We start from the raw sequence: 26734 nt of genomic DNA, 5'->3' as shown, positions 1-26734 counted from the left end.
GAGTGTGTGAGAGAGTGTGTGAGTAATGTGTGAGTAATGTGTGAGAGAGTGTGTGAGAGATGTGTGAGAGAGTGTGTGAGAGATGTGTGAGTGTATACGTGACGTATGTGATTTTTGTCTTTGGGGAGCATTCGTGGAGTGGTTAGCACGCTGCGCTTTCAACCCGGCGACTCGAGTTCGAGTTCTGTACACGGCCAACACCAGTGACGATTATCTGACATGGTCCTAAGCCTTCCCTAGGTTGACTCAAATGAGTATTGTACCTGGTGTTATTTGTAAAGATCGCCACTCGGGAGACAAAGGCGGCCAGGTGTGGTGCTAGCCACCCACTGTTTCATGTGCATGTTGGCCTTCATAAGTGCTCACTAACAGCACTTTCCTAACAGTCTGTTAAGGCTATATGGCGGATCTTTGTCTTTGTGTGGGGAGCAGTAGCATAGTTATCATGTGTATACTTTCGACTTGTAGCGAGCTGAGGGAGCAAGGGAGGCTGACACGTGGGATTCAGGTGATTGTGTGATCGCGTGATCACGTGTTCTGTGTTTGTTCACAGCGAAGGAAACTTGGTGAGCAAACAGATCGTCTTCCTGCAGAGACCCATGCAGCCCGCAAGACCCACACCAGACATCCCCAAGAGTGGGAAGAAGGCGTAATGATGATGATGGTGGTGGTGCAAGAAGGCATGAAGATGATGGTGGAAGGCGTAATGATGATGATGGTGGTGGTGGTGGAAGGCGTAATGATGATGATGGTGGTGGTGGAAGAAGGCGTGAAGATGGTGGTGGTGGAAGGCGTAATGATGATGGTGGTGGTGGAAGGCGTAATGATGATGGTGGTGGTGGAAGAAGGCGTGAAGATGGTGGTGGTGGAAGAAGGCATGAAGATGATGGTGGAAGGCGTAATGATGATGATGGTGGTGGTGGTGGAAGGCGTAATGATGATGATGATGGTGGTGGTGGAAGAAGGCATGAAGATGGTAGTGGTGGTGGTGGAAGAAGGCGTGAAGATGGTGGTGGTGGAAGAAGGCATGAAGATGGTGGTGGTGGTGGTGGAAGGCGTGATGATGATGATGGTGGTGGTGCTGGAAGAAGATCCAGGAGCCATGCGGAACAGCAAATTTGTGCACACACAGGAACGATGACGACAACGGCTGCCATTCGCCACTCGGGGGCGTCACCACAGCAAAAGGCCACATGGGGCCCCCTCATTCACCGCGGTGCATGTGCCAGGCTACGTGCACTTTTAGGCCACGTGAAGTGTCAAAGGCTTTTTTGTTATTTTCTTTGAATCTATCTACATGACTTTACTGAAAGACCCAAAGAATATGTCAAAGGCTGTTCATCTTTCTGGGTACACCCCACGCATACGCACGCACCCAGATCCCCCGTTTATCTCTACACACAAATCCACTTGTGCGCATGCACACACACTCGCACACACACTCGCACACACGCCGACGCTGCAGAACACAAGAATAACGTCAATTCGGTGCACGTTGAGTGGTTGTGCCCATTACGAACACGCGCGCATGTCACACGCACGCACGGCACCACGCCGCGATCAAGGCCGTGACCCCGCACGCACGCGGGACACGGTCGCATCAGCGTGAACAGTTGGACGCAAAGTCGCTCGCTCAGGGCTCGTCCTGAGATCGCTCCCCTCACCAGGGCCCCCCTGTGGCCGTGACCAGTAAATGCAACGTGCGCTCACGAAATACCTTTCCTTCGCAGTCGCCGTGCCAACGTGAGATAGTGTTTGGAGGTCCATGGAACTCTGATCCCAGGGTCACAATATAATAAATTATTTGAACCCACCCCCCCACTGTGATGACTTCACCCCCCTCTTCCTCTAGCCGGTCCGTGCCGTTCTTTCTGTCCCAAAGTTGTAGCGATGGTGGGGTTGGCCGGTTTGTCTCTCGCACCTATATAGAGACAACCGCCAGTGTGGGAGAGACCTGAGCGGACACCCGACACCGATGTAGAATTATGACCCACGGTAGGGGGCAAGGTCAATTTACTCTTAGAGAACGCGTAACCCAGGGTTCAAATAATATTTCTTATTCTCTTACCAGTCCAAATTCTGTGGGGTCAATATTTTCTCGCACCGACCGACAGCAGAGCTCCGACGGGCAGAGCCCGGCCGCTCGAGCCGTGGCTGCCCGCGCCACCCGCGAGCAGCACCATCGGCCATGGCTGGAGACGCCGGCACGTGGCTGAGAGAGACACGAGGCAGTGGGCCACGCCGGCCGGGCAGCCCGCACGCCGTCGGGGTCACGGTGCGACCCGCGGTGCGGAGGCCGGGGCCCAGGGGCTCGACGTTGGATTTGAGGATTTGGCGTCGGGTTCCCCCTGGGCACGGTAAAAACGGTGACCCGCCTGGCCCCTATCCCATCGGCTGTGGGCGATGAACGAGACTAGGGCGGCAGGGTTCCCAGACCCCCGCGTCTGTGGTTGAGAACGATCATTCTCAACCACAGAACGATATTCTGTCTAAAAGCGTATATGCAATTTTAACGTGCAGTTTTTTCCTCGAGATTCCACGGTATGTTACAAAACTGTGCTCTGTTTAGCCTTCAGAAAGCAGCGCGATCTGTATTTTTAAGCATCTTGTTTATAGGAATGAGGTAATCATCAAGATTGTCAAAAACTTTGATGAGAGTATTTTTTTATACCAGAAACCGTTTTTTGTTTGTTTTTACACTTTAGCAGTATTAACGAATTACGATGCCGCCCGTCAGTGTGTGTCTTGCTTCAAAGGAAGGGCTAATAATTATCTGCATCGCTCGCTATTTAATTAACGTGAGGCGTCCGCACGATTGTTCACGCGTGTTTGCCGAACTCTTAAGCCATTGTACGCGACTCACGGTTCCTGCCAAAAATGTCCCTGCCGGAGAGAATGTCTCGCGAGGGCCCTGCCGGAGAGAATGTCTCGCGAGGGCCCTGCCGGAGAGAATGTCTCGCGAGGGCCCTGCCGGAGAGAATGTCTCGCGAGGGCCCTGCCGGAGAGAATGTCTCGCGAGGGCCCTGCCGGAGAGAATGTCTCGCGAGGGCCCTGCCGGAGAGAATGTCTCGCGAGGGCTTTGCCGGAGAGAATGTCTCGCGACGGAGGCCACGGGGCGGCCGCTCCCCGGCGCGCCGCGGCCGCTCCCCAGCACACCGCGCGATATCGCCGCGTCCGCTCGGCGTCGTCGCACCGTCCGTTTTGCACAAATATCCTCAAATCACGATTACCTTTGCTCGCTTAGTTTTTTCGTTTATATATTTTTTTCATTTCCTAACAATATTTACCGAATAGCAAACGCAACTATTAATATTTCTACAAAAAAAATGTACGGCCATCCATTAAATGCCGGCACGTTTGGTGGTCACGCGCCGTGGTGATTTTCTCACCGCATGCGCGCTGTCCACGCCCCACAGAGGATCGATTCGGAGACTCGCAGCAGGCTTACGTCAAGAGAGCAGGAGTCGAATAACTTTTGAGCGATCCCCAATTCGTACTTGAAGTTCATCAATGCACAAAATCACGATGTAAATAATGTGAATTAATTGCAGAGTAAAGGGAAACCGATATCGCGATAATGGTCACTTCGTGAAATGCATTGTGGTGTCGTGTGGGGAAGAGCGATGTCGCGGCAGCCCTTGTGGAGCCGCCGGTCGAGCGGTGGGGGTGCGCGCCACGCGCCTGACTGCACGTGGCATCACCACCGAGGCCATTGCCATTGCAATAAATACAGAAGCCTGCGCAGCCACTCAACGGTCCGGAGAGGTCTCTTTTTGTTTCTCGAACGTGCGTAAAGTGAACCGAAGTTTACTTTGCCCGCATGCTCCAGTGAGTGTGGGGCCGTGGGCGGTCACTTCTGTTGTAAATCCTGAACCAGTGGTGAAAATTCGACATTGCTATGGTTGAGGGTGAGTTTATCCATAGCCCTAGGATGGCCACTATATTGTATGATGAATCAAACTCCATCGTGGCGCCGCCCCACGCTTAAATGACCATGGGGTGCCACTCATTTCCGTTGATGGCCCTGAGACAGTGGTGAAAATTCCATGTTTCTGTGGTGGGGCAGTGTATCCATTGCATCGATACATCCATTGTTGTCAGCTTCGGGTTCAGAGGTCGACAGTTAACGACTTCCAGCGCTTACTCTCGGCCCAAGCCCTCGCGATGCTCCATTTGTGTGGTGGATCACACACAAATGTTGTCAAACTCCCTTCCCGTGGACGTCGAGGTGCCACACCCTGACTCGCCAGGAGAACGCAGGACAGCAAGTGGATTAATCGCCGTATCTTTCCATCTGTATGGAGATTTAGTGTTACCCCCTCGTGCGCGAGGGTTCTCTTCGGATTATCTGGTTTCCTCTTTTTGACTTAAAGCTTTCGTGACTGCAGGAATTCATATTCTTGGGTCTTTCGGTCACGTAGATAGGTTCAAAGAAAATAATCAACAATAACAGAAAACTACGACGTTTCGATCGCAATGCAGTGGTCATCTTCAGGAAAAGGGGGGTTAGCTTCCAAGGCAAACTGTTTATAAGGGTTTGAAATTGATGTAGCCCAAATGTCAGCAGCCAATGATAATGTAAGTGTTCGGCAGCGAGCCCGGCGGTGGTTCGCTTTCTACCAATCAAAGGGCTGCCAGGTGAACATTAGCATGTTAAAGAGAGATGAGCATGTTCATGGGAGATTGCAGAGCCGCAACCAAGGGGTTGGCGCGCGAAATGACTGTGCTAGTGTGAACCCTGTGAAAGCGCAAGGTTGAAATGGGCGTAAAGCACAACTAACATCCAAAGGTGATAGGATGGGAACATCATAGCCAATTATGACTTAAACTGGTTGATAACGTCCTTCCAATGATTGCTCAGTTTGTACCCATCTTCTCGGTTGAAATTGTGTCCGTGTCTATATATATGGATGGCTTCATGAACGAATCTTTGTTGATAGCTAGTGGGCTTGCAAAGTATCTTCGTCTTAGAGAAATCAATTTCGCGTGAGCCCACCGAATTAAAACAATGATCAGCCACGGCCGAGGTATTGGTCCTACCGTGTTTCAGATCTGCCTTATGTTCGCGCACCTTGGCTGTTGCACTTTCCCCTTTTCTTTTTTCCTCTCTGCCTGTGTTCTCGCCCCCTTCCTCCTCCTCTCCGGAGGTGATACTGGTAACATGCAAATTCATATTTTAACTCTGCCCACACAGCTTAATAGACGCGGTCCTTGCATGACAGCGTTCATTCAAGCTCTGTCTTCCGGACAGACCTGTCTCTTCACCTGAAGAAGGCCACTTGTGTTGTGGCCGAAACGTCGTGAGAATTTTATTGTATTATTTTATTATTCCCATTCTACGTGACTTTACCGAAAGAACCAAGAAGATAACGAGCAAATCACCTGGAGATAGTGAGATGTCCTTAATTAACGATACCAAGTGAGCTGAGTTGAGTACAGCTGAGGTGGTCTTACCAGTGAAAGGTTGTAAGGTCTCAGACAGAAATCGGACGACGGGGTGTACCTTCTTTATGGATTTTTGGAAAGCCATACAATCTGGGTGGTCTAGCAGCAGAGGGTTTTAAGGAAAATCGTTTGGTTGGTTCGATCAAAGATGGGATCTCTTTAAATTTTGGTATAGCTGCCATCATTAAGTAGGTCCTGAATGTTATTGTATGTGGTTTTGTCCATGATGACTGTGGCATTGCCCTTGTCGGTTGAGAGGATGACGATGTCATCTCTATTTTTTAATTGAGAAAGCTCAAAGCGCTCATCTTTACTGATGTTGCTAATAGGTGTCTTAGCGTTCAACAAAGATTCGTTCATGAAGCCATCCATATATATAGACACGGACACAATTTCAACCGAGAAGATGGGTACAAACTGAGCGATCATTGGAAGGACGTTATCTACCAGTTTAAGTCATAATTGGCTATGATGTTCCCATCCTACCACCTTCCGATCTTAGTTGTGCTTTACGCCCATTTCAAACGTGCGCTGTCACAGTCATTTCGCGCGCCGACCGCTTGGTTGCGGCTCTGCGATCTCCCATTAACATGCTAATCTCTCTTTAACATGCTAATTTTCACCTGGCACTCCTTTGATTGGTGGAAAACGAACCCCTGCCGGGCTCGCTGCCGAACACTTACATTATCATTGGTTGCTGACATTTGGGCTACGCCCATTTCACACCCTCATAAACAATCTTGATTTGAAGCTTTCATGATAAACAGTTTGCCTTGGTAGCTAACCCTCCTTTCCCTGAAGACGACCGCTTGCGATCGAAACGTCGTAGTTTTCTGTTATTTGTTTAACCTATCTACGTGACTTTACCAAAAGACCCAAGAATATGGTTTCCTCTCGTTTAATTCTAGATTTAAAGCTCTCGTGACTCCAAGGATCCATACTCTTTGGTTCTATTCGGTAAAGTCACGTAGGTAAAAAATAAAACAACAAAAAATCACGACGTTTCGCCCACAACACAAACGGCCTTCATCAGGTGAATGGATCAGGCTGTCTCGAGACAGCCTGATCCCTTCACCTGATAAGAGACAGCCTGATCCATTCACCTGATGAAGGCCGCTTGTGTTGTGGCCGAAACGTCGTGATTTTTTGTTGTATTATTTTTTACCTACGTGACTTTACCGAATAGAACCAAAGAGTATATTCGTCTCGTTTATATGAAACGCTCATCATGAATTGGCTGAAAACATCTTTAAATTAAAACGCAGTGTAGCAGGACCCTCGTGAAAAAGAGTGTGGCTCTCCTAGAAACAAACTAAATTATTGTGTTTGCTTGCGCCTAGTGCCGGTGTCCATCGTGGGACGGGAGTGGTCCCCTCTCCTCCACGCCGCTGTGGGGTTTGAGAGCCACTTGAGTTCAGGTTAACTCGTGGGCAAAAGGAGATCGGAAAAATGTCGTTCTGTGTCTACACAGAAAAACGTAATATAGAGTTTAGTCTATCCACTTATTGCCTTTTCGGGCTCAATATTATCCTGCAACATTTATTTAAACAAAGATTATATGGACAGTAAGAGAATATATAAGTAGACAGTTCACCTTCTCATGGCTGTCCCTCCATATAAATAATACAACTATATTGTTTACACATCCCAGCAGCCAGACGGCCTTCTGGGAGTGATTTTCAGCATCATTGGTTCAACGCACGCAAACTCGAGACCGTTTTTTCGCCATTCTGGGTCTCATTAGGAGAGAAAACCTTGTTAAACAAATGCTGGATTCATATTCTTGGTTCTTTCGGTAAAGTCACGTAGAAGGGAACCAAGAATATGAATTCCAACAGTCACGAAAGCTTTAAACGAAAACAAATTCTGGATTGCCAGAATGTATGTATTGGCAAGAGCAAATCATGTAAACTAGGGGACCCACTGTTGCAAATGCATCAGGGGAGCCGTGCTGTCGTGTGAAGCAATGGGAATGCGCCCTCTGCCGGCCTAGCCGCCCCATCGCGAGCGGGACCGCGAATACGGCGGCTTCCCGCCACTTGAGGTCCGACCAAGTCCAGGGACCCTGACAGGAGTGAGTGTGTGAGTGTGTGTTACCAGCCCCTCGCACCCGAGGGGCTGGTAAGCCTTATGACTGGCTCCAGTTTAACAGCAGAGGTCTCACTCCGAATCAGTCGAGCGGCAATATATTTTCATCGGTTGCGTAACGCTGTGTGGAAGCTACCTGGTCTGTCGCTCCGCACTAAGCTTCAGGTCTTCTCGGCCACGGTCATTCCCTCCCTTCTCTACGCTTGCGAAACGTGGACCCCCCTAATGGAACATCTTCGCCCGTTAGAAAAATTTAGGCTGGCCTGCCTACGATCCATCCTGGGTTTAACCAGACTGGATTGTGTGAGGAGCTCACAAATCCTTGAAAGATCTGGGCAAGGTCCCATCGGTGAGCTCCTCCGGCAGGCAAGGCTGCAATGGCTGGGTCATGTAGCCCGCATGCCCAGCCACCGCATGCCGAAACAGCTTTTGTTCGGCCGGATCGAGGGGGCTAAGCGGGCGCGTCACGGGCTAGAGAAGATATGGAGTGATGTGGTACAGGAGGACGTGGAGCTGAGTGGACTTTGCCGATGACTGGTACCAACGGTGTCAAGATCGGCCTCTGTGGAGGAGGCTCGTGAAGGATGCTACTGGGCAGTTGGAGGCAGTCGCCCTCCAACAACAACGGAGGGCGGAGGAGCGACGCTCACAACAACGAGCGGAGCGCCGGGTGGCTAAAGCACAGCAGGTTGTCACTGTAGGGGGCACAGGTGGTGCATCAGCCAGTCATCTCAGTCAGTCGACCCGTGGCACCTGGGTCTGCCCCGTGACCTCCTGCCAGCGGGCGTTCGACACTCCACGTGGCCTCAAGGTGCACATGGCCTGGCACAAGCGTCGTGGTGACGTCACCGACACTTAGTGGCGAATGGCGGTTGTTGTTGTTGAGTGTGTGTGAGTGTGTGAGTGAGTGTGTGTGAGTGAGTGTGTGAGTGAGTGTGTGAGTGTGTGTGAGTGTGCCACACGTTTATATGCGCTCCGTGTCATTGTCCGCTGCGACCATGTGAACGGGTGTTAAGAACGATACGTCCTGCATTGTATCGCAACATATCACGGTTTGAACGGCTTTATCTGGTTCCATGAGCCCCGAAGCTTCGTGTGACTCTACAAACCGCGTGCCTCTCCGTGAGCCCCGTGGTGTCACGTGGTCCCCCGCAGCCCCCACTCGCCGCCCCCTCAAGACCAGGGTCATCTTAAGGACTGTGACGTCACGAGCCATCGGCGTCCCGTGCGGAAAACGCGCTTCCGTCTAAATCTTTGTCAACTCTCCTCAACGCGCATGCGCTGAGCCGCGCCCCTCCACCCAACCCGTTTCTCCCCAGCGCACCGACTATGGTAAGCGGCGTGGCCGCGCGTGCGCAGTAGGTACTATCCGCGGCGTTTGTGGCGGGCTAGGTCACGTGGTGCGCTAGGGGAGGGGCGCGAGGTCCCAGCTGCTCACAACCTTGGCGCGCGCAGCCCGGCGACTTGCAGTGCAATGGCTCTCATCGCCGCGTCGCGCCTCCTCTTGCTCAACCCCGCCAAGGTAAACCACGCCGACGTCCTCGCGCTCGCGAGCCACTCTCGCCGTGTTCAGCGAGCGAGCCGGCGAGTGCGGCATGGCCAACGCGGGCAGTTTCCCGCGCGCGCGCGGGCGGTGGCCGCCCTGGAGCGGGTAGGCCCCGCACGCAGCCTGGATTCTTGCTTAGAGTCGCCGCGAAGCCGCCGACGGTGGCGCCGTGGTTTCGGCGTGGTTTCGGCGGTGATGTGAAATTTGTTTTCGCTCACGCGCGTGTGTAATGGCATGCATGTTTGTTAATTATACAAGACAATGATGTGCTGCCGGTCGTGGCTGGCGAGAGTTTTCGCGCTGTCTGATCGCTGAGGGCGGTGACAGTGAGTTCATACATTCTCGTCTGGCGCGCAGGCGACGCGCACCCTACGGTGATGTTTTAACGCGTGGCTTGTAGTGAAATGTAGCGTTAGGTTATACAGCACTTGCGGTTTCATCAAGGCCACCTTGAGGGTCAGTGAATGCGCTGTGGCTGCTGTGGCCGTGAGCTCGCTTCGCTTTTGTTCAACACGGCAGCAGCACTCGGGCTGAACGTGAATGCCCTCCCCACTGTCATTGGCGTTTAATCCGCCCGTAGGTGCGGATCATCGTCTGAAGTCGATAGAATCGTCGACAGTAATCGTGTCGAAAAGTCCAGACTGGCCCTCACAAGAGGAATGTCGAATTTCCATCTTCGGCTCAAGGTCGTCGGCACAGATAAGCTGTCACCAGTGCTAGTTCTGGCAGGGAAGCTCATTGACATTGAGGTGATTAATTGGTCATCGGAATGGAAACCAAAGCCCGCTTAGGTTTAGACTTCGCTGTGCCGTCAATTGTGGGTTTGTCTCTGCCAGTGTGGACTGGCCCCGCGATCTGTGCGTGACTTTTGTCTTGGTTAAGATCCATATGTTGTCCGAGGGCCCAGAGAGACTTGTGACCTCCAAAGGGTAAAAATGCGTCTACCCCTGTGCTGTGTTCCTCAATACAACTTGGGGCTGTCCGCCGACTCGCACATGCCCGACCAAACGGGCACAGAAAGCATGCGTTGGTTATGGATCTCACGTACTTGACATGTTACGACGCGATGCGGCAAAAACAACCTCGCGGATAATTCTCACCCTTCAATTAAATATGTACGCAGCGCCATTCGTCAGCGTCTCCGTGTGTCTACTTTGTCACACGTGTGGCGCCCAAGCCTGGCTGGCCAAGACGGTGGCCGCTTGCCGTTGCGTGGCACAGTTGAGGGCAAACCGCGCCGTTCGGAATGTCCCTGCAGCGCCTCCTGCCCCCTGACCAGGGCACGTGTGACGAGAGGTTATTAGTGGCCCCATACTGATGCCACGGAAGCCCGTGCCAGGAAAAGCTCGCGTGATCGCGTTACCGCCGCCTGCTGTTGAGCTGCCCGGGACAAGGGCTGCGTGTGTTTGTTTGAACTCTCGGGGTCTCCGTCCGCTCCGCTGCTTCCTGCTGTTGCAGCGGCAGTGGCGCAGAGAGGTTGTTTGGAAGCGTTGCGGCGCGTCCGTAAAAGCAAACATTTGGCAACTGAAATGATTGTGGCTTTTTAAAAGGTGTCCGTTTGAACCGATCCGTAACATGGTTATGATTGTATTTCAGCATGCAGGGGCTCTGGTTGTCGCATGCAGACACTCCTCGTCATCTACAACGGTGAGTTCAGTTCCGTCTCCATCGCCTTTTGCAAAAGTTTGCGTAACAAATCATGATGCAGCAAAAAGTCTGCAAACTTCTAAAAAGGATCGGAATTCCATTGAGCATACCATGGTGGTGACTGGTTAACTGTGGTGCGAGCGCGACTTGGTGAACCGGCTTGAGTGCCTTAAAAATGTGTCGTCACGTGAGAATGTTTTTGAACTTGCCGTTGATCTCTGGCAAGGTAGGTTTACGGTCACAAGATGGCAAAGGGTAAACCAAGATACTGAGGTCCAAAGGTCGACTGCCAACTAGTGGCAATGTTCGCTGTTTTATCGTTTAACCTTTACTGACTTGTCTTTACTTCCTGTGAACACATTGAATAATTTAAAAAATAATAATGTTGCGAGGAAATATACACACAGTATTATAATATACGTATAACATACAGTATTATAATATACGTATATACATGTACAGCTCTGTCAGTGCAAGTAATTTTTGTACTGTACTTTGCTCCCCGCCTTAAACATTAAATTACCAAAGTGAAGTATGGTCAAATTACCCCACGATCTGCACTGTTGAGAGAGGCCCCTCATCCAGAAGTGGATTCATAACGGGCCTGACACACCCATATACATTTGGAGGCTCATTGCTGTGATTGGTGGCTCCATTTGTAAGGTTAGCTGGACGCCCACTGGAACCCACATGTCTACGTGCTATATAAAACTGGCTGCGTTTTGTTGGCCCCAGTGGTTGTGTTTCTAATAAAAGCATGCAAATGAGAGGAGCATGAAGGTGTTCTGCTCACTGGCAGCTCTATTATGGCTCCATCAGTGCGCGATGTTAAGCGAGGCCGCATCGCTGTTACATATTACTACGCGTGTCGCAAGGGGTTGCGTCGTCTGGATCGGTGATTCCTGTGCATAGAGACCGTAGCTACGTCGCAAGCAAAACTGGCGGCCGTAATGTGCTGCTCCTCTGTTTAACCCACTGGTCGGTGACCTTGACTCTGGGTTCAATTGCACAGAGACTTTGGTTCAATTCTGGCAGCTGCCTGGAAATTTTTGCAGGATGTCACAAAGTTCAGTTCAGTTTCAGACTCTTTACCACCGTGAGTTTCACGACAGACCCTGTGACAGCAATTATATGAGCAGCTTCTTGTATAGGAATGCCAATGTTTCATTACACACAACCAGAAAAAAGAGGGTGGAACTGTGGTGCAGTGGTTGGCACAGGACGCTGTGAACCTTACAACCTGAATTCGATTTCCAGCCATGGGTAACATTGGTGAGTGATATCCGAACCAGGTCTCAAGCACCCTCACCACCACCCATTAACTAGCCTGCACTGATTAGCTTGGTGAAGTCTGTTCAAACAATCCCCATCACCAGCATGGTATAAGGAAGCCTACGTTCAGCAGTGGATTTACAGGATACTGTATATAAATTATTATTACAACCATCTTTACGTAACTACAAATATCCATTAATATATTGCAATTAAAAAGGTAAAATTACAAATATGGAGAGTCTTGATTTTTCTTTACTTAATTTAAACGTTGAATTAAAACATAGGTTTAAACAACAAATGCACATGGACAAAAAATAATTATGATATGTTCCGACTCGTAAAATGTGGAACTGGGAAAAAGATGGAGGGTTCGGGTGTGTAGACTTTATTATTTGTACATTTTCTCAGGTTTATCTTGCAAAATAGACATCTGAACCCAATAGGCTCCTGCATTGTTAAATAGAGGACAATCCGTTCACTTCCATACAATGGAACACATGTGGTGAATGAAGCCCTCACTGGTATGATGTTGACCAACCTCGGTGCACAGTGTGGTCTGGATGCACTGGCCTGGGTGCAGGCAAGTTAATTGCTTTCCCAATACTTTCACAACCACGTACCGGTCGCCTGCCTGTGCGTGCGTGTCGAGACGTCCCGTGATGTGACGTTTGCACGCGTGTGCTGCCTTTCATTGCCAGAACTTGAAAGATGTCCTCTCGGAGATCATTCCCAAGGAGCAGGCACGAGTACGTGACTTCAGGCAGGAGAATGGAAATGCAGTCATCGGCCAGGTCACTGTAGACATGGTGCGTAGACTCCCGCATGCTTCCCCCCCCCCCACACCTTTGCCCCCGACAGTTAATCATTCACGGTGGCATGGTTTGCCTCGTACCTATCGCCCTTTCCTTTCACCGTGAGCTGCGTTCATGGTCACGGCTTGAATGTGTTAAAGATATCTGCGTCGATAAACACTCGTGCAAAGTCTCTCACCACTCGTATAAGTCGCTCCCGTGAATATGCCAGCGCCCTCTAAATCGGATTTAATTTTGTGTCTTTTTGGCCCTCTCACGCAGGCTTACGGGGGCATGAGGGGCATCAAAGGCCTGGTCACAGAAACATCGGTGCTTGACCCGGACGAGGTGAGGTGGGGTCTAGGCTGAGAAGAGACGATTGATCAGTGGCATTGCCCGGCTGCGGTTTTGCACCACGCTGGGTGCTGTGACACTGTGCAGCAGAGCAGGGCGGTTGTGATGATCTGACGGCCGTGTGGTGTGACGCTTGCAGGGAATTCGCTTCCGGGGCTACAGCATCCCCGAGTGCCAGAAGCTGTTGCCCAAGGCACCCGGTGGAGCGGAGCCCCTGCCCGAGGGCCTCTTCTGGCTGCTGATAACGGGAAAGGTCCCCACGCAGGAGCAGGTGGGTGCCACGTTTGGTGTTGCTGCCTTGTAAGTGCTGGATCAGGAGGTGGGCCGGCGGCTCAGAGGTCCGAGCGTCGAGCCGGCACCAGAGAAAACCACGAGCTTGAACGGGAGCAATTTTAGTTTTGAGAATTAAGATGTGAGTTAGACTTATGCAATGCACATTGTCCTCTGCAGAGTGGCCAGGAAAGTTTGGCCCAATACTTAGAGGACAAGAGGTCACTTAAAGTGAACTTGGAGGAAGCTCTTTGATATCCACTTCCTTGAGTCGTTCTTGAATACAGGGGAAGAGAGATCTGAAATGGGGAGAATTAAATAATATGTTAAGAAAAAAAAGGGTGATGTGATCAGAAAGTGGTAAAATCCCAGCAGCTTCTCATGTTTGATGAGCCTGGCCTTCGGGCCCACATTACACACGTTGCCTACAAGTCACCGAGTTGGCATGGTGGTCAGGGATGCCCTGTCCAAGGACTCGGTGCTCCGAGACTGGGCTGCATTCCCATTAGGCTTCGCACCTCCGGCGTGCTGGCAGGGTTGCCAGCGACACATGATGACGAGTGACCAGAACATTATTTCCACCCAGACTTACACACGGGTTACTTCACTCTCTGCACGTCTCCGTCTCTTGGCAGTGGATGGGCCTCTGTTCGCATCGTTGTAACTGAGACCGCTAAACAGTGCAATAGTACAACTTACAAGTGCACTTTTTAGTACCAGGGTTAAGCATTTGGGTCTCTAAAACAGATTATTTTTTTTAACGATTTTATAACTATGAACATGTTTCCCAGCTTTGTTGTCTGTCCAACAAGCTCTTCACATATTTGGCATGTTTTTAAAACTCATTCACTGCGATAGTAGAGAAAAGTGCATTACAATATCTTATTTTCTGGCCCTAGACAAAACCAGGGGACAGTTTGGAGAAGCGGGGAAGAGATGTGCATTGTGTGAACTGGAGGAGATGAACGAAATAGGAGACAAAGCAATACTCTTCCAATATATCCGTAGACAGCTCGCTTCATAAGCCAACACTGAGTGGGTTGATGAAAAAATGGCGCTGTACTCGATTACTCCGGCGCTTCGGCTCCGTTGCTTCAATTGCTCGCGTCTGTCGGTCTAGAGCAACAAGTCACAAAGGGATTCCGAATGCGTTTGTACAAAGCCACCGTGCTGCACGTGAAGGGGCCTTGGGTGGTCGACAGCAGCGGCTGTTGTGAAATCCCGCCATAAAATCTGGTTCTCCCCTGTTTCTTCCACTCCCGTAAAATTGTTGTCTGGCCGTGATTCGACAGGTCTGGAAGAGGGATCGGCGGATATTCGTGAAAAGTATTATAGGCGCGCGATAAAAAGTACAAATTTGTGGTGCCGTGGGGTGGTCCATGAAGCACACGGTCGATTAAAGTCATCGAGAACGTCTCTGTATGAACTTTTAACGTCCAGAAGCAACCAGAAAGCATGTTCGTAGAAGTGCATAAGTGAACAAAGTTGAACCATTTCTGCTTCATTTATTTCCACAGAGTACAAGAAGAATCACATCAGTAGCCATACAAATTGTTGCGTGATGAGAGTTGTAGACGTTGATTAGATATTGTTTCACAACCAACTAAAAGTTACGGTGCCCACACAGCAATGAAAGCCAGCAATCTCTGCATGCTGCCTTCGAGATGATAAGAATACTTCCCTCATGTTTGAATTGTGTGCTGAGCCACCATATGTTCTCTTAAAATTTAGCTGTTAAGCCCTCCTGTTGCGAAACGGTTGGCCTGTTTGAGCAGCTAGGCACATGATGGTTGTCAGATTTGGTTTTTTGACGTACGTGCAACAGCCAAGTTCTGCAAACGCGGTCACGCAGCCCTGAACTTTGATCCGCGCCGCGGAGAGTTTTAGGTGGGTGGCCGCATTCGCAGGCACGCGACGCCGGTTTGTCGAGAGAGGGATTATGGTGGAAGCCGTGGCGATAGCGGTAGCAGCAACACGTGTCAACCACAATACAGTCAGTCGAACCCCTGCTGCGTCCGGTTTTCCCCGTCTCGTAATCCGGGTAGAGCCGGCGTGGCCGCCCCGCTCGCTCGCGTGTTTTATTAACCGGCGTTGTCGCACGTTTCGCACGTGCTCATTTAACACGGAAGACCCGTAGCGGGAATCCGATAACATCGCACGCAGCACCTTGCACGGTGCCGCCGGCGCGAAGGTGAACCAGCCGGTATGAATTGGCTGAGTGCGCTCGATCCCCGGGCCCTTGTGACCCTCTCTGCTTTGATGCCCTCGATTTAGAAGTCAAATAATTTGAATCGACGCTGCCTTGGTTTTCTTCATGTAGTTTGAGTAACTTATCTAACAAGTTGGCAATTTGTCTTTGTTTAACAGTCTGAAGGCATCTGTGCACTGTTATTTACAATTGCTTTATAGTAATTTCACAATTATAACAGTCCTTAGTGTTGCTTATCCTAAATGCATAAAATATATGTAGTGGATGCATATTTTATTGTGTTAGAAAGTAGAATACAAGCACATTACACACACTGTATTCATTTTCCAAATTAATACGTTGTATGTAACACCACTATATTAAACATTTAAGTTATTTTGACACCCGGTAAAAGTTAAAAGAAGAACAAAATTGGTTGACATTGCTATATTTTTTTTGTTCATCATTGTCCTTAGTCCCTTTCCATCTTTGCACTTCGCATATTCACAGTTTCGCAACCTGCAGAGAACCAAACCCCAAATTCGGTTGTCTCTGAGACGTAAACGTCGACTAGACATTGTTACCCAGACCGACCTTCTGTTAAAACTACATTTTAAAAAAGGTCACCGTATCAGACATCGGAGCGTTGTCGTGAGCATGAAAGAATGCCGGCCGGTTCTGCCAGTCCGGCACAAGCCGACCGAGGCTGCTTGCGCCGGTTTCACCCGAGCTTCATCCCACGGCAACTCATCTCCATTGAACTCTAATCGGTCAAATTACAAATCAATAAATGAAAAGAGTTTTTTCGAATGAATCAAAGACACGGACCGCGCGATAATGCTCCACTGCCGGGCAGCGTGGTTTGCACAACCGGCCCCGGTTCTGTTTGTGCCGCATTTTTACACGAGAGTGGCGTCCGCTGAGAGGAAGTGACTTGTGTGCGCCACTCTTAAAACACGTTTCGCAAGGTCCGCAGGAGAGGAAAACTAAAGTAATGTAACTTGAATTACCCGTGTTAAAATATGCCAACCAATGTTATTTGCTGTTTCTGTTGCACGAGCAATTATTGACGGGTTGTGGGTGTTTGTGGGTCTGAAAATGGTCTCTGCTATTGAATTATTAGCCGAACTGTGCAAGGCTGTTTCCAATGTGCTGTTTTTCAAAGACAGTCTTCATTCGTTTCAGAGGAGGGCAGGGGGTTGATGTTGCTGTGTGAAATCTTAATTGAGTCGTTTATGGGTACATTTTCAAATTTAGCAAATTTGGACCGTATCAGCAGCTCACTATGACCTGTTCTTTTCAATTTACGTCATGGGAAGCAGACAGCGAAATAGTACTGCCACTTGCCCCATTGAACTGGGTTGCATGTGCACTTTGGTGTGGGCAGAACAACAGTAAGGTCTTGCGAGGATATGTAGTGATAGCATCGCCAAGGCTACACAAATCCAGTTTACAGCATCGTTACCTCCATGGGAGCCTGGTATTGGGGTCACCAGGTCCGCGTTATAGCATCACAAACATAGAATTATTATCGGGTGACTAAACCAAATGTGTACCATCTCATCTGTGGCTTATACAATTGGTGGTCGTGGGTCTTTGGCATAAAGCTTATCCTTGCCTCTTGCCCCCAGATTCTGTAACGCTGTCCAATTTGCGCGTGTCGCTGGATGTATTCGATTGGCCTCGATAATGTTACCATCTTAGTCGCGTAACGAAGCGACGTCACATGGCGCGCGACGTGTGACATCCGTGGGTAGGTTGGGCGCGTCTGTGACGTGTGATGTTCCTAATGGCAGAACGGCTGTACAATAAATTAACTGAATTATCATTAGGAGTGGTTTAGTGACCCCATGTTTACGGGTGGCCAGACAGAGCAAATGCATTGAAAGCGTAAAAAAATAGCAACAGATTATTCATTCTCTGTTGTGGCACGCCTCTCCCCCTTCTTCCTCCGCGATGCGCAGGTGAGCTGGGTGTCTGCCGAGTGGGCCAAGCGTGCCGCCCTGCCGTCCCACGTGGTCACCATGATCGACAACTTCCCCACGAACCTGCACCCCATGTCGCAGCTCAGCGCCTCGGTCACGGCACTCAACAGCGAGAGCAAGTTCGTGGCGGCGTACGGCGAAGGTGTCAACAAGGCCAAGTACTGGGAGGTATGACAGCGGTCATCACCGTGCGACGCCTCGCGCCGCCGGTTTTGAGAGAGATCCCTGCAGTTTGTGTACACGGCTGGTTTTGATATAGATGACTGTAGTTTGTGTACACGTCTGGTTTTGATAGAGATGACTGTTGTTTGTGTACACGTCTGGTTTTGATAGAGGACTGTAGTTTGTGTACAGCTGGTTTTGATAGAGATGACTATAGTTTGTGTACACAGCTGGTTTTGATAGAGATGACTGTAGTTTGTGTACACGTCTGATTTTGATAGATATGACTATAGTTTGTGTACACAGCTGGTTTTGATACAGAGGACTGTAGTTTGTGTACACGGCTGGTTTTGATAGAGAAGACTGTAGTTTGTGTACACGACTGGTTTTTATAGAGATGACTGTAGTTTGTGTACACAGCTGGTTTTGATAGAGATGACTGTAGTTTGTGTACACAGCTGGGTTTGATAGAGATGACTGTAGTTTGTGTACACAGCTGGTTTTGATAGAGATGACTGTAGTTTGTGTACACAGCTGGTTTTGATAGAGATGACTGTAGTTTGTGTACACAGCTGGGTTTGATAGAGATGACTAGTTTGTGTACACAGCTGGTTTTGATAGAGATAACTGTAGTTTGTGTACACGTCTGGTTTTGATAGCGAGGACTTTAGTTTGTGTACACAGCTGGTTTTGATAGAGTTGACTGTAGTTTGTGTACACAGCTGGTTTTGATAGAGGACTGTAGTTTGTGTACACGGCTGGTTTTGATTGAGGACTGTAGTTTGTGTACACAGCTGGTTTTGATAGAGATGACTGTAGTTTGTGTACACGGCTGGTTTTGATAGAGATGACTGTAGTTTGTGTACAGAGCTGGTTTTGATAGAGATGACTGTAGTTGGTGTACACGGCTGGTTTTGATAGAGATGACTGTAGTTTGTGTACACGACTGGTTTTGATAGAGATGACTGTAGTTTGTGTACACAGCTGGTTTTGATAGAGAGGGCTGTAGTTTGTGTACACGGCTGGTTTTGATAGAGATGACTGTAGTTTGTGTACACGGCTTGTTTTGATAGAGATGACTGTAGTTTGTGTACACAGCTGGTTTTGATAGAGATGACTGTAGTTTGTGTAAACAGCTGGGTTTGATAGAGATGATTGTAGTTTGTGTACACGGCTGGTTTTGATAGAGATGACTGTAGTTTGTGTACACGGCTGGTTTTGATAGAGATGACTGTAGTTTGTGTACACGGCTGGTTTTGATAGAGATGACTGTAGTTTGTGTACACAGCTGGGTTTGATAGAGGACTGTAGTTTGTGTACACGGCTGGTTTTGATAGAGAGGACTGTAGTTTGTGTACACAGCTGGTTTTTATAGAGATGACTAGTTTGTGTACACAGCTGGGATTGATAGAGATGACTGTAGTTTGTGTACACAGCTGGTTTTGATAGAGATGACTGTAGTTGGTGTACAAGGCTGGTTTTGATAGAGATTACTGTAGTTTGTGTACACGACTGGTTTTGATAGAGATGACTGTAGTTTGTGTACACAGCTGGTTTTGATAGAGATGACTGTAGTTTGTGTACACAGCTGGTTTTGATAGAGGGCTGTAGTTTGTGTACACGGCTGGTTTTGATAGAGATGACTGTAGTTTGTGTACACGGCTGGTTTTGATATAGATGGCTGTAGTTTGTGTACACAGCTGGTTTTGATAGAGATGATTGTAGTTTGTGTACATGGCTGGTTTTGATAGAGATGACTGTAGTTTGTGTACACGGCTGGTTTTGATAGAGATGCCTGTAGTTTGTGTACACGGCTGGTTTTGATAGAGATGCCTGTAGTTTGTGTACACGGCTGGTTTTGATAGAGATGACTGTTGATTGTGTACACAGCTGAATTGTTAGACATGATTGTAGTTTGTGTACACGGCTGGTTTGGATAGAGAAGACGACTGTAGTTTGTGTACACAGCTGGGTTTGATAGAGATGACTGTAGTTTGTGTACACAGCTGCTTTTGATAGAGATGACTGTAGTTTGTGTACACAGCTGGTTTTGATATAGATGACTGTAGTTTGTGTACACGGCTGGTTTTGATAGAGATGACTGTAGTTTGCGTACACGGCTGGTTTTGATAGAGATGACTGTTGTTTGTGTACACAGCTGCTTTTGATAGACATGATTCTAGTTTGTGTACACAGCTGGTTTGGATAGAGATGACGACTGTAGTTTGTGTACACGGCTGGTTTTGATAGAGATGACTGTTGTTTGTGTACACAGCTGCTTTTGATAGACATTATTGTAGTTTGTGTACACAGCTGGTTTGGATAGAGATGACGACTGTAGTTTGTGTACACAGCTGGTTTTGATAGAGATGACTGTAGTTTGTGTACACAGCTGGTTTTGATAGAGATGACTGTAGTTTGTGTACTTGGCTGGTTTTGATAGAGATGACTGTAGTTTGTGTACACAGCTGGTTTTGATAGAGATGACTATAGTTTGTGTACACAGCTAGTTTTGATAGAGATGACTATTGTTTGCTCTTTCGCCACCTGCGTGGCTCGGTGGTAGCGGGAGTGGCAATCTGCAATCCCAAGGTTGAGAGTTAAAATCCTGTTTGGGACTCGGCCCATCATTCCGCAAGGGTTGACACATTTTATACAATTTTGCGAGGCAGTCCAACGTAGTTGTCCTCTTTTTAGATTCGCCCCCATCATATTAATGTGGAATTTCCACTGCTGGCTCTGGGATGTAAACAAGAAATGAGCACCAGTGCCTGAATCCTCATTTGAGCAGGAAATCACGTTATGTTTTGTAAATCCCATTTGTCAGTCCACTGGTAGATGATGGCCTCCCCACACCCTGCTGATTGTGGGGGTTATTTGACCATACTTCACCACGCTGGTCAATGCAAGTTTAGTATTTTCATTCCACCCACCAAAGCCGACTCATCGCTAGAGAGATGATCTGTTGGGTAACTTGGTTTCAATCAAGTAAATTGCTTGCATGTGGATATATAAGCAATTATAAAATGTGCATCTTAAACCCTCCTCCACCCAACACAGAGAATTAATGACATGAATTTGACAACTGCCTGATGATGCTGGTTGTTTCCAGAGAAACGTTCATACCCATTTGTTAAATGTTGTGAGATCGCTATCCAACACTGCTGCCACTGAAGTGATAATAAATCGATTTTTTATTCATCACTTGGCAACTTTATTAATTGGCTGTGTCGGAAGAGGAGGGTCTACGACACAAAATTTTACATCCACGGCGATCTGAACCAAACTTCAAATCTGCCTGCTTTGGGGAGCCACATTTTCAATGCACAACCACCGGTCGCTCCGGGGTGGAGCTGGCTCGAGAGGCAGCCCTCGACACTGGACGGCCATTGGTTGGGGCCGCCGTGCGGCCTCAGGTGTTGAGCGCTGCGCGTCCCAAGCCGGAGGGTGGTTGCCGCACCGCGCTCCCCGTAATTGTGTCCTCCCGTTCTCGCCCCTCGGTGCGAGCAGTACACGTACGAGGACTCGATGGACCTGATCGCCAAGCTGCCTACGATCGCCGCCAAGATCTACCGCAACCTGTACCGCGAGGGCAGCAGCATCGGCGCCATCGACCCCGCGCTCGACTGGTCCAAGAACTTCACCAATATGCTGGGATACAGCGACGTGCAGTTCACCGAGCTCATGCGACTCTACCTCACCATTCACAGGTGCGCCCCTCCTTCCACGCAGGTGGACCCAGCGGGTAAAACAAGGGGAGGGATCGCGCACACGACTGCGCGTCTGCTGCTCAGGCCCATATTCTTAGTCGCGGCTCGGCACTGGCTCAGCTCTGTCTCAGCTCTGCCTCAACTCTGCCTCGAGTGAGCCACCTCTGAGTCACGCTTAATTGGAGCCGGCTCTGAGCAATGGTCCTAGCCGTGCCGAGGATTTTCGTGAGCGGAGTCGTCCATGCGTCTTTGGAAGCAACTGGGCTGCTGAACTCCAAACTGAGCTGTGACTAAAAATACGACCCTTGGTGTAGCGGTGATGACAATGTGTGTGTACTGCCTAATGGGGAGCGGTTATGGAGTGGTTAGGGTGCTGCGCTACGATCTCGGCAGCCCGAGTTCGAGTTACGGTCACGGCTAACAAAGGTGATTATCTCAACCGGTCCTGGGTCTCTCCTTTGGAACAATATTTAAATTAGTACCTGGTGTTGTGTGTGTGTACATAGGCTCTGGGGAGACAACGGTGGTTGGGACGTAATGACTTGCCACACCACCTCATCATGCGCCATGCCCGCTTTCATAGGTTCTCAATAGCAGCGCCTTCCTCAACAGCCTGGAAAAGGCTATACAGGGGCTCTTTGTCTTTGTGCTGTCTAGCACAGGCTTGGCACCTGCAGCAGGAGCGTGTCTTAAGCCGGGTCCACAACCAAGCACTCGGTTACGCCACCAAATCATGGAAATTGCATCAGCTTGAATCATGTGACATGACACCATACGCACAATCAGGGTAACATTGGGAAAACTTAAATTTAATAAAACCAGAAGCACTGTGCCGGACATAACAGCAGGGGCCATTAACCGGTACTGCTGACTCATCAGCTCAACCGGACTCAGCTGACAATCCCCCCCCCCTTACTCCACCCCTCTCCCCGTGCCCTCCACAGTGACCACGAGGGAGGCAACGTGAGTGCCCACACCTGCCACCTGGTGGGCAGCGCGCTCTCCGACCCCTACCTCTCCTTCGCTGCCGCCATGAACGGCCTGGCCGGGCCCCTGCACGGCCTCGCCAACCAGGTACGGCACCCCGGTGGCTGCGGCGATGTTCGTAGCGGGTCACCGTGTTATTATCTAACGGCGATGAGGTCAGCGGTCATCGCATTGTCCGTTTTTCAAAATATCGCGATTATCGTTGGTGTTATGCTTTTTTGTTATATTCTGACTTTTGACAATTATTCATGAATAGCAGACTTATTAAGGAATACATTAAATGGGCGATGGTGGCTATCAGTGTTTGTGGAGGTTGCAAGGGTTGGCGGATCGCATGAGTAGCGGAACCCCCGTCCCGTAGGCATCGAGGAGGAGCCGTGAGTTTCTCTGGGTGCTCTGGTTTCCTCTCTCTACGAGACTGAGTGAATACTGTGCGGCACGCTACAAGTTTAATTTATTATAATATACATTAGCACGGTTCGCTTCGTACGGTTGTATGGCGTCATCATTTGAGCTAATTTAATTGTCTAGTGTGACAGCTTGTGCACTTGTTGGCTATGAAAATAAATTTGATTCTGTCCAAATGTACAAAGGCTTCCAAGCTCTTACAAATCGAGGCCTATTAAAAAAAAATCAGAAAAATAAAAACTATTTATGAGCCCGAAACGGACGCACTGAGATGGCACAAAGGCAGCGCAATACGCGCCAGGACAATGGCCACAGGCACAAGCTCTCTTACTATAAACGTCGGAACCACTTGCACTCCTACATACTCTTTTGCACCTCCGATTAGCGAGGATGGCTACGAACTGTGCGAAAGACGTTCTCCATGCGTTCCACACAAACTTTTGTCACAGTAATAATGTTACTTATGCTTAGAATTACATTGTGAGACGGAATTGGAGAGATTCGAGATGGGTTGGAGAACATTTGCAGACTAGAGTTGTTATTCCAACTGTCAAGAAAGTGGCCTTGAGCAGGACATGTCATGGCTAGAAGGGACCATGGTCAAGCATAATGGAGTGGCCACCACGGAAGGAAACGTGTCTGAGAGTTTGCCAACAACAGTGCCAGATGGAGAGTTACATCGCAGGATCGTGAGAGGTGGCGGTGGCTTGGAAAGGCCTTCATCCAGCAGTGGAATAACCGTGGCTGATGATAATGAATGTTAAAATGTGGGGGTGGGCCTTAGGATGGTTAAATTTGCATGTTTACGTAATCAATAACGATGTTTTAAAAAGTAAAAATTTTGATAATAATCAAGTTGCCACATAAAAATTTTAATCACGTTTGGATGCACCGCACAGTTTGAACGTTGGTGTGGAGTTCAGTCATCGCAATGAACCGGATTTGATAATCGATTCCATCGCTCTCGGGATTGATTATTGATCCTGAAAACAATAATCCAAATTGGACATTTGGTTAACCGTAGAGGTCCTGCAGGGAGGGTGATGCGTGTTGCATTTGGTCTGTGGTCATTTCCTTACTGTCCTGGTGTTTCGAGATGTAGTTACTGTGCGGGAGGTGTGGTTGTAAATATTAAATTACAGCGATGTGAACACTGTGTGTGTGTGTCCGGTGAGCGCAGGAGGTGCTCGTGTGGCTGACGCAGCTTCAGAAGGAACTGGGCGCAGATGTTCCGATCGAGAAGCTCCGCGATTTCATCTGGAACACGCTCAAGAGCGGCCGGGTCAGTCCCGTCACAACACGAGCGGCGCCCGCGACAGAGCGGTGGCCAAGGCAGTCGATCGTTCATTGATTAAAGTTTTAATGGTACACTCCCCAGTCTCTCGATCCTGGTCTGCCTACAATAACAGTCCCAGGTACACCTCGTCTACTATTGTTTCCTCGATGTATGCGTCCCACAGACAGCTCCAGTTGTTTACTCACTTAGCTGTAAATTACTTTTATTGATGTTCGGTGTATGGATAAGAATCTGCAAAGCTTAGCTCATGATGCGTGTCTGGAGTGGTGGTGTAAGAATTAGCATGTTTTAGATTTGTGCGTCGTGTTCATTGGGTCTCGTAATTCCTCCAGATGCTCGGGGACGGTTCGCTTCCCCAGCATTGTTTAAAGTAGAACTGATTCTTGAATGCATCAAGGCTCTGGAATTGCAAACATTCACTGAATCTCTAAGGGGCGAATGTTGACACCCGCGTCGCCTGTGATTGGGCAACGTCGCGAGTTGGCGCTGTTGCACTGCCCTCCGCCATGCTACACGATCTCCTCGTGCAGCGCACCGCTCCTAGCGGATGTGTGCGGGATTGCACGCTTGGGCGGTGTGGTGTCGCTAATTGGGACAAAGAAATTCAGCTTAACGCATTGGCATCATCAGCAGCAGCCATGGGCAATCCACTGCTGGATGATGGCCTCCCCAAGCCGCCACCACCACCCTACAATTCCTGTGATGTAACAGTGCATATTGCACCTGCACAAAGGCTGATCTAATCGATCCATCTCATCTTTAGACGTCCTGTCGCAAATTAAAATAATAATTTGTTCATTCTCGACTGCTACCTCCAATCGTCTGGAGCTCCCAAAAGCGAAAACAAAAACAAACAGGAATCGTGACGTTGCCGGATGAATGAACCGTTGCCGGCGGTGCAGGTGGTGCCGGGCTACGGGCACGCGGTGCTGCGCAAGACGGACCCGCGGTACATGTGCCAGCGCGAGTTCGCCCAGAAGCACCTGCCCAACGACTCGATGTTCCGCCTGGTGTCGCACCTGTACGAGATCGTGCCCAACATCCTCCTGGAGCAGGGCAAGGCCAAGAACCCGTGGCCCAACGTGGACGCGCACAGCGGCGTGCTGCTGCAGGTGCCCGCCTCGCCTCCGCCATCTTCATCATCGTTGCCGTTATTGCGTCGATCGTCGTCGTAATCATGGCTGTCCATCATTGTCATGAGTGTCCTCGCCATCATTGTTTAGTTCGTCATATGTGTCAACATGTTTGTCATCATCACACATGTCGCCATCGTCGCAATCGTCATAATGTTCATTGTCGTCTTTGTCATCGGCACCATCGATGCACCTGGGCTGAGAGCATCAATATTCACAGACATGCCTTGTCACCGCGTGTCTGACCGTGCCCTCCCATTGTCTCACCGTCGCATCTCAAAGTCGTGTCTCACCGTTGCGTCTCCGTGTGAGACATACGGGGGGGTGGCGGGCGCAGTGGTTAGTGGACTGTGCTATGAACCTGGCAACCCAAGTTCAATTTCCACTTATGACCAATAACAGTGGCAAATATTTTAACTAGTTCTCGGCCTTCCCTTGGTCAACTCGACCTCTAATTAGTATCTGGTGCGGTGTGTAAATATTAGCACTGGGGAGAAAAAGGCGACCGGGTGTGGTATTGGCCACCCACACCCTCATGTGCTGTGGTTGCCTTATTAGGTGCTTGCGAACAGCTCTTTCCCAAACAGTCTGGTAAGGCCATACGGGGGATCTTTGTCTCACCATCGCGTCTCACTGTGTATATCATACCCATGTGTCTCTCCCTGTCTCATCAAATCTCCCCGCATGTCTCATGATTTCTCAATGTCGCGTCTCCCTGTACGTAACTGTTGCGTCTCCCCGTGTGTCTCTGCAGCACTATGGCATGACGGAGATGAACTACTACACGGTGCTGTTTGGCGTTTCACGCGCGCTGGGCGTGCTCGCCTCCCTCGTGTGGGACCGGGCCCTCGGCCTCCCCCTCGAGAGGCCCAAGTCTATGAGCACGGACGGCCTCATGAAGCTCGTCGGCAAGAAATCCGGCTGAGCGCACGCACGCAGTGCAGCGCTAACATCGCGCCGCGCCCAGGGCTTGATTTCAGCCGTGTCCGTCCTGGTTGGCTCCAGAAAATATTTAAGATATCGACGACCCGGAAAATATTTCCGCGCCCCACGGCACACCACATCCAGTATAACCTTCTCGCTGCTATAGCTGGCTAATAGTCACGTGCCTCCCACTCCAGTCTCGACAGCGATCCAGAAACTATTCGGTGAGAAATCAAGCCCTGTTGCGTTGCGTCGTGTTGCACATAGGCCTGGCCCCAGCAGAATACCCGCACAAACCCCCCCCACCCCATATCAACCACCATTGCAGTCATCGCAGCCCCAACGTGTGCTTTACAAACCTGGTCATCCTGCCAACCGCGCACCTGTTCCACGAACAATAGAGAGCATCAGGGATATGTCTGCACTGTAAGACGAAGGGTGAGATAATAACTTTTTAAACCAAGCATATGTAATTATTAGGTATACAAGTTACAGTATATATTGAGCGGAATTTACTAGAATGG

At 49.5% G+C, this 26734-nt stretch overlaps 2 protein-coding genes across 4 annotated transcripts in view; both read left to right on the top strand.

Moving 5' to 3' along the window:
• RFTN2 (raftlin family member 2) overlaps positions 1 to 3753 on the top strand; it is a 35342-nt gene extending 31589 nt beyond the window's left edge. For all 3 annotated transcript variants that reach the window (XM_032957382.2, XM_076068020.1, XM_076068021.1), the window contains one exon: positions 554 to 3753. In XM_032957382.2, the coding sequence (XP_032813273.1) occupies positions 554 to 653 (100 nt within the window). In that variant the 3' untranslated portion in view covers positions 654 to 3753. The remainder of the gene's footprint in view (positions 1 to 553) is intronic.
• Positions 3754 to 8905: 5152 nt separating this feature from the next.
• Positions 8906 to 26348, top strand: CS (citrate synthase). The gene is made up of 11 exons (XM_032957385.2): positions 8906 to 9055; positions 10676 to 10726; positions 12700 to 12807; positions 13075 to 13140; positions 13286 to 13417; positions 17569 to 17757; positions 21262 to 21461; positions 22406 to 22535; positions 24037 to 24138; positions 25056 to 25265; positions 26041 to 26348. Exons 1-11 carry the CDS (start codon positions 9008 to 9010, stop codon positions 26209 to 26211), a joined length of 1407 nt encoding a protein of 468 aa, XP_032813276.1. The 5' UTR covers positions 8906 to 9007; the 3' UTR covers positions 26212 to 26348.
• The last annotated feature ends 386 nt before the right edge of the window (positions 26349 to 26734 follow it).

Source organism: Petromyzon marinus, chromosome 19 (assembly GCF_048934315.1).
Source record: "Petromyzon marinus isolate PM22_M1 ecotype Great Lakes invasive population chromosome 19, UKy_Petmar_22M1.pri1.0, whole genome shotgun sequence".
NCBI lineage: Eukaryota > Metazoa > Chordata > Hyperoartia > Petromyzontiformes > Petromyzontidae > Petromyzon > Petromyzon marinus.
Note: the sequence above shows the minus strand (reverse complement) of the source record. Positions and strands in the feature narration are given on the sequence as shown.

What these genes read in the sequence shown, in the direction of transcription:
- CS (XM_032957385.2), top strand. Translation starts at nt 9,008, where the DNA reads ATGGCTCTCATCGCCGCGTCGCGCCTCCTCTTGCTCAACCCCGCCAAG. An exon ending in TCTTGCTCAACCCCGCCAAG is followed by an intron (nt 9,056 to 10,675) that starts GTAAACCACGCC and finishes ATTGTATTTCAG; the next exon opens with CATGCAGGGGCTCTGGTTGT. An exon ending in CGGTGCTTGACCCGGACGAG is followed by an intron (nt 13,141 to 13,285) that starts GTGAGGTGGGGT and finishes TGACGCTTGCAG; the next exon opens with GGAATTCGCTTCCGGGGCTA.